This window comes from Osmerus eperlanus, chromosome 8, assembly GCF_963692335.1.
Source record: "Osmerus eperlanus chromosome 8, fOsmEpe2.1, whole genome shotgun sequence".
In the NCBI taxonomy this organism is placed as follows: Eukaryota; Metazoa; Chordata; class Actinopteri; order Osmeriformes; family Osmeridae; genus Osmerus; species Osmerus eperlanus.
In genome coordinates this window covers 3,713,193-3,728,061 of record NC_085025.1, presented here as the reverse complement: position 1 = coordinate 3,728,061, position 14,869 = coordinate 3,713,193, and the positions used below count along the sequence as shown (strand labels likewise).

General features: G+C 49.8%; 2 protein-coding genes across 2 annotated transcripts in view; one reads left to right on the top strand and one right to left on the bottom strand.

The window, feature by feature from the left end:
- fermt1 (FERM domain containing kindlin 1) overlaps nt 1–14,869 on the top strand; it is a 214,090-nt gene that overhangs the window by 118,326 nt on the left and 80,895 nt on the right. The gene's annotated exons all lie outside the window — the stretch shown is intronic.
- The window catches only part of plcb1l (phospholipase C beta 1-like), a 72,362-nt gene that overhangs the window by 20,012 nt on the left and 37,481 nt on the right, over nt 1–14,869 (bottom strand). Inside the window, exons 10-13 of the mRNA XM_062468063.1 lie at nt 7,769–7,915; nt 5,660–5,817; nt 4,414–4,496; nt 3,864–3,948 (exon numbers count right to left, since the gene is read on the bottom strand). Coding sequence (XP_062324047.1) covers nt 3,864–3,948; nt 4,414–4,496; nt 5,660–5,817; nt 7,769–7,915 — 473 coding nt within the window. The remainder of the gene's footprint in view (nt 1–3,863; nt 3,949–4,413; nt 4,497–5,659; nt 5,818–7,768; nt 7,916–14,869) is intronic.

Here is a 14,869-nt window from a genome sequence, read left to right as displayed (position 1 = left end):
GCTTGTCTTTGGCAGAGATGAATCGCAGCTATCAGATGTCACTCCTTCGTGGAGACAAGACTCTGCAGCAGCTCACCAAGATCCAGTGGCAGTTTGTCCGAGTATTTGCAGTGCAATCACTGTCTGGAAGGATCTACGGTTGAGCTCGAGTCAATCTAATCAGCTGTACTTCTCCCAGAGAGATATGTCATTCTCTTCCCTCTACCTTGTCCTTACTCAGCCTGACAGATACAAAAACAGCGCCAACACAGATCAGTCTCCTGAGACAACCAGGGCCGACCACTAGGGGGCGGTGGAGGCGTACGTCAAATAAGATTCAGCAGGAGAAAAACCCTCACATCATCCATGGAGCCCTTTTTACAGTCATCATCATCGTCATCCTCATCCTCACTCTCGGCCTCCACCTCTCCTGGAAGGGTGGACAGGGGGAGGAGGTTAGTTTGGAGGTTAGTGAGAAAACATCGTCCCACCCGCCCAGAGAAGGTGCGTTACTTTTGAGTTTGGCCGCCAACCAGGAAGTGACTGCTTGACTCACCAATGGACTTCCTGCCGTGTGGTCTGAGGCTGAGCTCAGCACCATCTGGAGGCTGGTAAGACTCTGCCATCTCATGATTGGTGGAGCCTAGGGGCAGAGACCGCTCATCAACCATCCCCTTAATGTGTATTTATCGACTTTGTGCGGTTTCTGCCATCGCCAGTAGCCATGATGTTGGCACAGGATACAACTGTTTTATGTTAATATGGAATCTATTATAATGTCTTTATTTTGAGGTGAGCTACAGAATGAGGTGTGCTAGGTATTCTGGGTGGTGCTGAGTCCACTCATGTGTTAAGTCTCTCTGTACCAGCAGGGGGCAGTGTGAGCTAAGCTTGCTCTCAGAGCCCCTGTGGTCCACTGAGGATGGACATTGGATGATTCTGTGTGAAGACCCACTTTGATCTATATCTGCTTGCCCGGTACACACACACAAACACACACACACACACACAACCATACAGCCCTGGGGTTTGAAGCCCTGTGGCAAGTTGGAGGCCATAACAAATTGTATTCACACACACACACACACCCACACACACACACAAAGCAGTGTTTAGGGGCACCCCAGTGACTGACATTATGACACTAGGAGTCTGAGTAGGAGTAGCTGGATGAAAGATTCAGTAATTTGTCAGACTGATGGAGAGACTCATGAAAATGATGAATACAGGACTTCAGGCATATTCCCTCTAACTGTCACAGCAGTTCAATCCTCAGAACAGACGGCCATTTTCCCTGCAGTGATGATGGACTTTACTGCGTGAGGCTAATATTGAGAAAAAAAATAGGCTAGTCTTCATCGTGGATCTGACATCATGGCCTTAGCGTGAGCTTGAAGGATCCTTTGCAGAGTTGGTGTGTGTCACAGTGAAACACAGGGTACGTGTGTGTAGGTACGCATGTGTGTGTTTTTCTTGCAAGTGTGTGGTGTGTACCTGCGCTGGGGGAGGAGGGCTCACACACGCTGGAGGAGTCGCTGTAGGTGTTGGACACCTGCTCAGACAGCCTCTTCTTGCTGCCCCCCTCAGCGGTGTGGTGCTTCTTCTTGTTCTTCACCAGGATCTTCCCCAGAAGATCCATGGACTGGGCAGAGGGACACCCGGCTCCAGCTACACAGAGAGAGAGAGAGAGAGAGAGAGAGAGAGAGAGAGAGAGAGAGAGAGAGAGAGAGAGAGAGAGAGAGAGAGAGAGAGAGAGAGAGAGAGAGAGAGAGAGAGAGAGAGGGGGAGAGAGAGAGAATGAGAAAGAGGGGAAAAGAAAGAGATTGCAAAACTGTGAAAAAGTTTGTGTAGATAGTGTTTCTAGGGTGGCTACTGTATGCACAGTATCCCACAGTGAGGGTATGAGGTAGAGGGTCAACCATTAAAAATGCAGCATCTGACAGCAGGGGGCCCTGTGGAGACACATCTTATGCATTCTGTACATGTACCTGTGCTGTGCTGGGATGGATTAGTACCATACTGGGAATCTGAGGAGGAACAACTCAGGACAGAGGCCTAGCCCCGTGCAGTCTGACAGAGCCAGCCCCCTACCTGGCTGTGAGGAGAATCATGCCCACCCCAACTCACTCAGGATTAAAGTATCTGCTGAATGAGTACACTATTATTATTATTATTAGTAGTAGTAGTAGTCGTAGTAGTAGTAGTACACACAATAGAAGAGTTAGTGACGTGAGCTGGAAGTCTGTCTGTCCTCCACTGTGACGGACAGTAGATGTGAGTGTTGTGAACTAGTGCTGGTGGGGGAACAGTCTGGAGTTTTCTGTTCCAACAGCTGAGCGTGTGTCCCGGAGGAGGACTCTGAGCACATGCATAAACACACAGTCCCAGGGGCCGGCCTGCCAGCCAGCAGGCCAGAGCTCATTTATTCATGGCATACACTGCTTTTGGATCACAGTGTTTATGTCTATTAATAATGCATCGTTAAGAAACTCACAGGCCCATCACACACACACACACACACTTTTTTGTCTCTCACACACACACACACACACACACACACGCTGAGGCCCACAAAAGTTCACAGCTTATATGTGATAGAACTCATAGCTTCTCTGTGAACATGCTGTACAGCTTCCAGTTTTTTGACCTCTTTATCGTTCTGATTCTTTTGAAGTTCTCTCTGAGCCATCAGCTCTTCTAGATCTCTCTCCAGTCAGCCCAGTCCACTACCCCCAGGCCATGGAACAGTCTCCTTCCATACAGAGGTCCATGTTCAAGCACCCCTACCTGATGACTCATCTTCCAGAGCAGGTGGATGCTGGTGAGAGAGACTGGATGCTGGTGAGAGAGACTGGATGCTGGTGAGAGAGACTGGTTTACCCTCCCGTCTCCCAGAGCTCATTCACTCTCTCTCTCTGGCCTCTTTCTCTTTGTCACCCCTCTTCTGCCCTCTCTCTCTGTTTCTCTTTATTTCTTACCCCTCTCTCTCTCTTTTTGTCTCATTCTTGCTCTTCCGCACTCGCGCTCTCTCCCTCTCCCTCTCTCCCTCTCTCTCTCTCCCTCTCTCTGTCCCTCTCCCTCTCTCTCTCTCTCTCTCTCTCTCTCTCTCTCTCTCTCTCTCTCTCTCTCTCTCCCTCTCTCTCCCTCTCTCTCTCCACTCCACTGTGTCTCTCTCAGAGGGTTGCGATGCCAAACCCATTGAGTCCAGTGGACTACTTGTCGGACGCTGCCATGTTTGAGAGCCTGTGTAGAATCCGTTCTCAAGTTCTCTCATTGCGTAAGAATAACGAAGAAAAAAGTTCTTCAACAAAGGGACAATGCGAGCTTTTGACTGGTAGCCATAGCAACTGGGGCTACAAGATAAAAGGTTGCCAAGAAAAGGAACATTCGGATGACCCTTTGATTCCCTTCCATGTTCCAGGGTAGCGTAAGACTGGGCAGGATGGTGGACGTGTGTGTTCAGGAGGTACAGAAACAAATTAGAAGCCAAAGAAAACCCCAAAGGTTTCTACAGAGATAGAGAGGGATGGATGTGTGGGAATGTTTTTTTTTATTCAGACACATTTCTCAGCCATGATTACGCAACAGTAACCACCCCTGGCTTGTTCCCTTGAGGGTGTATACTGTAGTATGGCATGATCGGACTGAATGAATGAAAGTGTGTGTGTACTAGTGCAGTGTCTGTGTACGACCATGCGTGACATCACTCACCCGTGTGATAAGTTTGTTAGTGTGATAATTTCCTGGCCGCAGGCCGCGTGTGTGTGAGAGAGAATGTGTGTGTGTGTGTGTGTGTGTGAGAGAGTATGTATGTGTGTGTGTGTGTGTGAGAGAGAGAGAGTATGTACGTATGTGTGCGTGTGTGTGTGTGTGAATGTACTCACAAGATATTTCTCCAGAGGGTCTGTCAGTAGCGCATCTCCAAATATTGACCTGCAGTACTCTGCCATCTTAGCCTGCTGCTTGGGGCTGGGGATCAACACAAACACACACACACACACACAGGCCAAGAACAACCATTAGTCATTCCTATGGGGCCTGAGATCAGAATAATGTAGCTAAAATATTCCCCAGAGAACCTGCTAGCTGTCTCCAGCAGCTCTCTGCTCTCTGACAGGGGGAAGGGGGGGGGATGCTAAGAGGAAGCCGGGGCCATTACCATACTGAAGTAATCAATAACAGGGTGAGAGAGAGACGGAGGGAGAGAGACAAAGAGTGTGTCTGAGAGAGAGAGAGACAGAGGGAGAGAGAGAGAGAGAGACCGAGAGAGAGAGAGAGAGAGAGAGAGAGAGGGAGAGAGAGAGAGGGAGAGAGGGAGAGAGAAAGAGGAAGAGGAAGAGAGACAGAGGGAGAGAGGGAGAGAGACAGAGAGGGAGAGGGAGAGAGAGAGAGGGAGAGAGAGAGAGGGAGAGAGAGACAGAGGCGTTGACTCACGAGTCTACGTGGTTCTCAAATGACAGGATGACAGGGAAGGGTGAGGTCTTGAAGGCACACTCTGCTATGGCCTCAATCACTTCCTGTATACACACACACACACACACAACAATTCAGTTCTCAGCACAGCAGGCCACAAAGTAGAACTATAAAATGCATCTACAGCAGTACGATAAAGTCAAACTTGATTTAAAATGCATTTCAGCACATGATGTGTGTGTGTCTGTGTGTGTATGTGAGTGTATGTGTCTCTGTGTGTATGTGAGTGGGTGTCTGTGTGTGTGTATGTGAGTGTGTGTCTGTGTGTGTATGTGAGTGTATGTGTGTGTATGTGAGTGTGTGTCTGTGTGTGTGTATGTGAGTGTATGTGTGTGTATGTGAGTGTGTGTCTGTGTGTTTATGTGAGTGTATGTGTGTGTATGTGAGTGTGTGCAGGTGGAAAACCTGTTGGCTCTATTGGATAAAAGAGAGGACTGTTAAGTGGCTGATTAGATTATAGTACCATTACTAATGACCTAGTGTATATTCACTTAATGCCACTTAGACCATTGCTCTCTCCATCTCTCTCTCTGACTGTTTTCCATCCATCCCTGTCTCACTCTCTCTCTCGGTCGAATCCTCCAGTTCTGTATCACTTTCCATTTATCTCTATCAATCTTTCCCTTGTTTTTCCCCCTATAATTTGACATTTTTACTCTGTCAATCTATCTTTTTATCTTTAGTCTACCTCTGCCTCTATCTATCCTACGTACACCTCTGCCCTCTACCCCCCTCCCTGTACCTCTACCCCCCTCCCTGTACCTCTACCCCCCTCCCTGTACCTCTACTCCCCTACCTGTACCTCTACCCCCCTCCATGTACCTCTACCCCCTCCCTGTACCTCTACCCCCCTCCCTGTACCTCTACCCCCCTCCCTGTACCTATACCCCCCTCCCTCTGCCTCTACCCCCCTCCCTCTGCCTCTACCCCGTCCCTGTACCTCTACCACCTCCCTGTACTCTACCCCCCTCCCTCTGCCTCTACCCCCCTCCCTGTACCTCTACCCCCCTCCCTGTACCCCCTCCCTGTACCTCTACCCCCCTCCCTGTACCTCTACCCCCTCCCTGTACCTCTACCCCCCTCCCTCTGCCTCTACCCCCCTCCCTGTACCTCTACCCCCCTCCCTGTACCGCTCCCTGTACCTCTACCCCCCTCCCTGTACCTCTGACTATCTTCCTCCCTACACCTCTGCCCCTGGACCATTTACCTTGAAGGAGATCTCGGTCGTCATGGTGAAGCCGTGGGTGATGACGGGCTCTTCTTCTGTGGTGCGACCCTTCCAGCAGTCCAGCTCCACACAGCGACAGCCAGACAGGAGGACCTGTCTGTACATCTCCACCGAGGAGTTACCTGCCAGCTGACCAGCTACACACACACACGCACACACACACACACGCATACACCCACACCAGAAACAGCTCTCATGGATGGTTCCAATCTGTGTCTAATCATCGTTATAGGAAATATAGTGGGTAAGCTGATCCCCCCCCCCCCCCTCTAATGCTCATTATCCACATTAGCAGCTGGAGTGTTCTGACAGGGATATGAGTGTGGCACATATCATCTCTCACACACTGTTAACAAAGCAATTAGCCTCTCCCAGCAGCGTCGCTGTGGCGTAGCGGAGGCTCCACGCCCTCGCAGGGAGCCGCCAACGAGAGGACAGATCTGGTCCCACTTCAGGAAGCGGCGAAGCAGCTCTCCAGACTGATTCCAGCTCCTCTACGCGTCCCCCCTCCCTCAGGTTCAGAGCGCCTTACCGCACATCAGCCTCCATTAGCACGACACTCACTTTAGATGACTAACCACCTCCCCCCCCACCACCAGACTGCCCTCCATGAGGAGAGCGTCGCACGGTGCTCCGATTGGAGGTGCGTCGCAGATGGATAGACGGGGACGAACGAGTGAATCATCAAAAAAGGAGTAATTGTTGGCATCGATTCTGCTCACGGAGGGAGGGTGTGTGCGTGTGTGTGTGTGGGGGCAACCGTACAAAACTTTTTGGGGGGAAAATATTTGTTCAACCTTCAAACACATAGTGAAAGGAGAGGAGGAGGGGAGAACACAGAAGCCTAGAGCAGAGTACAGTAGAGTACAATAGAGTACAATAGAGTACAGTAGAGTACAGTAGAGTACAATAGAGTACAATAGAGTACAATAGAATACAGTAGAGTACAATAGAGTACAATAGAGTACAGTAGAGTACAGTAGAGTACAATAGAGTACAGTAGAGTACAGTAGAGTACAATAGAGTACAATAGAGTACAATAGAGTACAATAGAGTACAATAGAGTCCTCATCAAGTAAATACTGAAGCAGAAACCCCTGCTGTGCAGAGCGAGAAATACCCTTCCACATGAACATTAAAGAACACCAGAGTGTGTGTGTGTGTGTGTGTGACTAAGAGAGGGCCTTGGTAACTGGAGACTCACTGTTGGGTTTTCTCATTTCTTCCATGTTGCGGCTTTGACAACAGCCCATTACAGAAATTAGATTTTCTTTCCTCCAGAAGACATTTGATTCACTTGAAAGATTTTATGCCCCCCCCCCCTCCATCACCCCAAATAGATTTGAATAGATGAATACTAATAAGCAGTGAAGATAAAATGTCCTTTGTAGTTGGGCATCTATTCTTGTTAGTGCCAGGAGTCATTCAGTGTGAATATCAGTCTAAGGAAATATTTGACTCATGAATAAAAATGAAGAGTGTTGTCAAAGAAGAGGCTGATTGGCTGCCCTCTTGAGATGTAACAAAAGAAAGGCATTTTGATAGGCTTCGATACATTTGATTAAATGTATGTGTGTGTGTGTGTGTATGAGTGTGTGTGTGTGTGTGTGTGTCAGAGTGTATGAGTACTCATCTTTCTGTGTGTGAGAGTGTGTGTGTGAAAGAGAGTGTCTGCGTGTTTGAGAGTATGTACTATGTATGTGTCTGTGTGAGAGAGAGAGAGATAGGGAGAAAGAGAGAGAGAGAGAGAGAGAGAGAGAGAGAGAGAGAGAGAGGGAGAAAGAGAGAGAGGGAGGAAGAGAGAGATAGGGAGAAAGAGAGGGAGGAAGAGAGAGAGTGAGAGAGAGAGAGAGAGAGAGAGGGAGAGAGAGAGATAGGGAGAAAGAGAGAGAGAGGGAGGAAGATAGAGAGAGATAGAGAGAAAGAGAGAGAGAGGGAGGAAGAGAGAGAGAGAGAGATATATATATAGAGAGAGAGAGAGGGAGAGAGAGAGAGATAGGGAGAAAGAGAGAGAGAGGGAGGAAGAGAGAGAGAGGGAGAGATAGAGAGAGAGGGAGAAAGAGTCTGTGTGTGTGTGTGTGTGCTCACCTGTGAGGTACGTGTTGTGTGAGGAGTTGATGAAGTACTGGGACAGAGGCAGGGTCATGTCTTCACTCTGGTCCAGCTTCTCTGGAGGAATGATGGAGTTCTCCTCTCCACTCAGATACCTGGCGAAACCTTCCACCGAGATCTGACCTGCAGCGCAGCACACACAATAAACTGTTGATTAGACGTGATGACTAACAACATACACATTGACACAAGTTATCAGTTGGTGTACACAGTAGACATAGTACTGTAGATATATAACACAGTAGACATAGTACTGTAGATATATAACACAGTAGACAGTACTGTAGATATTTAAAACAGTAGATACAACAGGTAGTCATACTGTCTCTTCTCAGAGTAGACCTCCCCCTGTGTGTATTTCTTTCTGTTGAGACAGTACGACCTGAATGAAAAGTGATGGAAAAAGCTGCATTCAAAGCCCACAACTACTATCTTTCTAAGGTTGAAGATTGAACATAATCACACACACACACATTCACATAAATGCAGACACACACCGGCACACGTACGCACTACATCAAATATGGCCTTTGATCAATGATCTCTAGCAGAGAAGCCAAGAAAATAAACACAGCCAATTAGCCCTCCTTGACAGACACTCACAACTACTGCCTGTTAGGTACACAAAGACATACACACACGCACACATGGCCACAACACACACCCACAAACACACACCTCCTGAAACACACGCGTCCACACACACACATACATATGCTAATATGCTAACCGCTGTTAGCTCCATGCTAGTGTGTGCCGGTTCCCTCTGGCCAGTTTATGCTAATTAAGCCAGTCTTGCCCTCTGCTGAGTTCCAGCGTTAATTAACGGTGTTTCTCACTGTGACATCAGAGGAGCGGCTGGCTCCCCCCCTGAGCCCAGAGAGGAAGGGGGGGGGGGCTTCACCCTACTTGCCACTGGGAGAATGTCCCTGTACTTACTGTAAGTCGCACTGGATAAGAGCGTCTGCTAAATGACTAAATGTAAATGTAATGTGTTGCTCTTCCTATTGGTGGCCACAGGATGGGTCAGGGGCTGGAGGCCAGGGCATGGGAGGCTGGGCCTGTTCATGCGAGGGGGACTACAGGTGAGGCTGGAGGCCATAGGATGTGAGGCTGGGCCTGTTCATGCGAGGAGGACTACAGGTGAGGCTGGAGGCCAGAGGATGTGAGGGTCTATACAGAACTGCTACTGAATCAGAACCAGGAAGTGGGATCACAAACCAAAGTCTTATTACAGCTTTGTGAGAAGACCCTCTAGAGAGGTTTATTAAAGGTTTGTAGACATGCCTCATTAGTGTCATCAAGTGTCTTCAGAAAGTGTCATCGCTATCTGTCACGGCTCACAGGGCAAGCTATTCTGTTGGATCTCTGAAGGAGAAGATCCCCATTTAACAAGAGTGAAAGAGAGCGGGACGGTGAGAGAGAGAGATGGACACACATAGAGGGAGACAAATAGAAAGACAGAGAGCAAGAGACACAAAAGATAGAAAGAGAGACAGAGAGTGAGGAGAGGGAGAGAGATCATCTGTTTTTCCACTCCTCTTCCTGAATAATACAGGACCCTGTTGGGGTAGACCTGAAGCAACCCCCTTTCTGGTCCACTTCAACCCTGCTCCACAATCTGGGACCACAGTGTGTGTGTGTGTGTGTAAGTCAATTTTTCTGTGTGAGCATGAGAGCCTCAATAGAGGATGTGTGTGTGTGACAGACATGTTGGTGTGTGTGTCCGTGCTTGTGTGTCCGTGTGTGAATCTGGGGCTCTCAGCCGAGCAGATGGCCGTACTTCCTCGGGCTAGATAAATACTGCACGCCGGGAGATCTGGTGCTGGGACAGAGAGAGGCACGCTTCCAGGATGGCACACTGACACGGGGACACACAAGCTCCCAGAAACAGCCTTAGCTACGGCACCTCACACTACACACCTCACACCACACACACACCTCACACACACACCTTACAGAGCCACACACACACCTCACACCTCACAGAGCCACAAACACCTCACACTACACACCTCACACCACACACACACCTCACACCACACACCTTACAGAGCCACACACCTCACAGAGCCAAACACACAAGTCACAGAGCCAAACACACACCTCACAGAGCCAAACACACAAGTCACAGAGCCACACACCTCACAGAGCCACACACTACACACCTCACACTACACACCTTACAGAGCCACACACTACACACCTTACAGAGCCACACACACACCTCACACTACACACCTCACAGAGCCACACACCTCACAGAGCCACACACACACCTCACACTACACACCTCACAGAGCCACACTACACACCTCACACTACACACCTTACAGAGCCACACACACACCTCACACTACACACCTCACAGAGCCACACACCTCACAGAGCCACACACCTCACAGAGCCACACACACACCTCACACTACACACCTTACAGAGCCACACACACACCTCACACTACACACCACACAGAGCCACACACCTCACAGAGCCACACACCTCACAGAGCCACACACACACCTCACACTACACACCTTACAGAGCCACACACCACACAGAGCCAAACACACACCTCACACTACACACCTTACAGAGCCACACACCACACAGAGCCAAACACACACCTCACAGAGCCACACACCTCACAGAGCCAAACACACACCTCACACTACACACCTTACAGAGCCACACACCACACAGAGCCAAACACACACCTCACACTACACACCTTACAGAGCCACACACCACACAGAGCCAAACACACACCTCACAGAGCCACACACCTCACAGAGCCAAACACACACCTCACACTACACACCTTACAGAGCCACACACCACACAGAGCCAAACACACACCTCACAGAGCCACACACCACACAGAGCCAAACACACACCTCACAGAGCCACACACCTCACAGAGCCAAACACACACCTCACACTACACACCTTACAGAGCCACACACCACACAGAGCCAAACACACACCTCACAGAGCCACACACCTCACAGAGCCAAACACACACCTCACACTACACACCTTACAGAGCCACACACCACACAGAGCCAAACACACACCTCACACTACACACCTTACAGAGCCACACACCACACAGAGCCAAACACACACCTCACAGAGCCACACACCTCACAGAGCCAAACACACACCTCACACTACACACCTTACAGAGCCACACACCACACAGAGCCAAACACACACCTCACAGAGCCACACACCACACAGAGCCAAACACACACCTCACAGAGCCACACACCTCACAGAGCCAAACACACACCTCACACTACACACCTTACAGAGCCACACACCACACAGAGCCAAACACACACCTTACAGAGCCACACACCACACAGAGCCAAACACACACCTCACACTACACACCTTACAGAGCCACACACCACACAGAGCCAAACACACACCTCACACTACACACCTTACAGAGCCACACACCACACAGAGCCAAACACACACCTCACAGAGCCACACACCTCACAGAGCCAAACACACACCTCACACTACACACCTTACAGAGCCACACACCACACAGAGCCAAACACACACCTTACAGAGCCACACACCACACAGAGCCAAACACACACCTCACACTACACACCTTACAGAGCCACACACCACACAGAGCCAAACACACACCTCACACTACACACCTTACAGAGCCACACACCACACAGAGCCAAACACACACCTCACACTACACACCTTACAGAGCCACACACCACACAGAGCCAAACACACACCTCACAGAGCCACACACCTCACAGAGCCAAACACACACCTCACACTACACACCTTACAGAGCCACACACCACACAGAGCCAAACACACACCTTACAGAGCCACACACCACACAGAGCCAAACACACACCTCACACTACACACCTTACAGAGCCACACACCACACAGAGCCAAACACACACCTCACACTACACACCTTACAGAGCCACACACCACACAGAGCCAAACACACACCTCACACTACACACCTTACAGAGCCACACACCACACAGAGCCAAACACACACCTCACAGAGCCACACACCTCACAGAGCCAAACACACACCTCACACTACACACCTTACAGAGCCACACACCACACAGAGCCAAACACACACCTTACAGAGCCACACACCACACAGAGCCAAACACACACCTCACACTACACACCTTACAGAGCCACACACCACACAGAGCCAAACACACACCTCACAGAGCCACACACCTCACAGAGCCAAACACACACCTCACACTACACACCTTACAGAGCCACACACCACACAGAGCCAAACACACACCTCACAGAGCCACACACCACACAGAGCCAAACACACACCTCACAGAGCCACACACCTCACAGAGCCAAACACACACCTCACACTACACACCTTACAGAGCCACACACCACACAGAGCCAAACACACACCTTACAGAGCCACACACCACACAGAGCCAAACACACACCTCACACTACACACCTTACAGAGCCACACACCACACAGAGCCAAACACACACCTCACACTACACACCTTACAGAGCCACACACCACACAGAGCCAAACACACACCTCACAGAGCCACACACCTCACAGAGCCAAACACACACCTCACACTACACACCTTACAGAGCCACACACCACACAGAGCCAAACACACACCTCACAGAGCCACACACCACACAGAGCCAAACACACACCTTACAGAGCCACACACCACACAGAGCCAAACACACACCTCACAGAGCCACACACCTCACAGAGCCAAACACACACCTCACACTACACACCTTACAGAGCCACACACCACACAGAGCCAAACACACACCTCACAGAGCCACACACCACACAGAGCCAAACACACACCTCACACCACACACCTTACAGAGCCACACACCACACAGAGCCAAACACACACCTCACAGAGCCACACACCTCACAGAGCCAAACACACACCTCACACTACACACCTTACAGAGCCACACACCACACAGAGCCAAACACACACCTTACAGAGCCACACACCACACAGAGCCAAACACACACCTCACACTACACACCTTACAGAGCCACACACCACACAGAGCCAAACACACACCTCACACTACACACCTTACAGAGCCACACACCACACAGAGCCAAACACACACCTCACAGAGCCACACACCTCACAGAGCCAAACACACACCTCACACTACACACCTTACAGAGCCACACACCACACAGAGCCAAACACACACCTCACAGAGCCACACACCACACAGAGCCAAACACACACCTTACAGAGCCACACACCACACAGAGCCAAACACACACCTCACAGAGCCACACACCTCACAGAGCCAAACACACACCTCACACTACACACCTTACAGAGCCACACACCACACAGAGCCAAACACACACCTCACAGAGCCACACACCACACAGAGCCAAACACACACCTCACACCACACACCTTACAGAGCCACACACCACACAGAGCCAAACACACACCTCACAGAGCCACACACCTCACAGAGCCAAACACACACCTCACACTACACACCTTACAGAGCCACACACCACACAGAGCCAAACACACACCTTACAGAGCCACACACCACACAGAGCCAAACACACACCTCACACTACACACCTTACAGAGCCACACACCACACAGAGCCAAACACACACCTCACAGAGCCAAACACACACCTCACACTACACACCTCACAGAGCCACACACCACACAGAGCCAAACACACACCTCACACTACACACCTCACAGAGCCACACACCACACAGAGCCAAACACACACCTCACACTACACACCTCACAGAGCCACACACCTCACACCACACCTAGTGCAGGGTTTTAGAGAAACAAGATGGATTCCCAGTACCTAAGAGTGTTACTTGAAACTGTAACAGAAACACAGTAAAATAAACTTCCAGAGACACACATACTTTCTGAAACACCACAGAACACTGCTACACAGCTCACTTCAAATCTGTTGGCATAGAAGAGAGTTTTCCAGGATACAACTGATCGCAGCACTCTGTCTAAAAGCTTTTAATGTTGAAGAAGAGCAGGGAAGACATGTAGGAAGTGAAATGATCTGAAACTGATATAAATACTTGGAATGAGATACTAAAGTAAACCGTGTTCTGACTGGAGCAGGTGACACTAGAGGTAGACCATACTGAGGGGAACTTTGGGTAAGGAGATGTTTACTGACAGGAATAACTACAACCACAGGAGGGAATGAGAGTGAGAAGCAGGAAGGTGAAACATACTAGTGTGTGTGCATGTGTGTGCGTTTGAGAGACAGACTGTGTGTGTGTTTCCATGTGTGTGTGTGTGTGTATGTGTGGTTGTGTGTGACAGAGAGCGTGCATGTTTATGTGAGTGACTGTGTGTGTGTGACAGCAGTTCTGTGTGGGCGCAGGGGGACAGGTTGGCTGCGAGTCATTCCTTAGTGTCGAATACACAGCTCTCCAGATGCTGTTCCATAAAGCCCTCCTGGGAGACACACACACACACTGTACTGAGAGGCAGACAGCTTCCCCTGCCTCACAGAGCAACTTGTGTGTGTGTGTGTGTGAGTGACTGTATGCCTGGTCGCTACTGAACTGTACCATGTGTGTGTGTTTTTGTGTGAGCAGTGTGCAGCCGGCTAACATTCCGTTCCCTAGCACCCCGCTACGACTCTTCACTTATTCGGTCCCTGGACACGATGTAGCTGAGCCGTTTCTATGGCAATACCCCTGCCAAACTCAGCGCCCTCCTGGAAGGGGGGGAGACTGAGGACTGAAAACTCCCGCTTTCCAAAAAAAATAAAAATACAAAAACGTACACTGTTTGAACTCTGAAAACACTGGCTCTCATGAACACATGAAAACTCTCACTTCATGTGCAGCGACACACGGCCATAATACACCTACAGAATCACTATGTCTGTCATCCAGAATCCTGTACAGGAATTAAAATTCAAGGTTATACAGAGAGAGATACAGAGTGAGTAGAACTGAAGTCAATGAGGACAGACTGAGGTGTCTCTGAGGAGAGA